At 39.5% G+C, this 210-nt stretch overlaps 1 protein-coding gene across 1 annotated transcript in view; it reads left to right on the forward strand.

Moving 5' to 3' along the window:
• LOC119589355 overlaps positions 1-210 on the forward strand; it is a 19,093-nt gene that overhangs the window by 13,708 nt on the left and 5,175 nt on the right. Inside the window, exons 5-6 of the mRNA XM_037937975.1 lie at positions 62-138; positions 185-195. Coding sequence (XP_037793903.1) covers positions 62-138; positions 185-195 — 88 coding nt within the window. The remainder of the gene's footprint in view (positions 1-61; positions 139-184; positions 196-210) is intronic.

Here is a 210-nt window from a genome sequence, read left to right on the forward strand (position 1 = left end):
GTTGATTCACCTTTATCGTCTGGTAGCATGTGGAAATAACATAAAGTACTGACTTCCGCAGATCCATCTCAGGAATATACCCGCTTAGAGTCCAAGACAACGTCAGAGTCCTTGTACAGTTCCTGCTCTAGTAATAGAGTAAGTGGATAGCCTGTTTCTTTTAAATACCCGTATTCTCTACAAGTCAGTAAAAAGGTAGAACATTTTTGT

This window comes from Penaeus monodon, chromosome 25, assembly GCF_015228065.2.
Source record: "Penaeus monodon isolate SGIC_2016 chromosome 25, NSTDA_Pmon_1, whole genome shotgun sequence".
Taxonomy (NCBI): Eukaryota; Metazoa; Arthropoda; class Malacostraca; order Decapoda; family Penaeidae; genus Penaeus; species Penaeus monodon.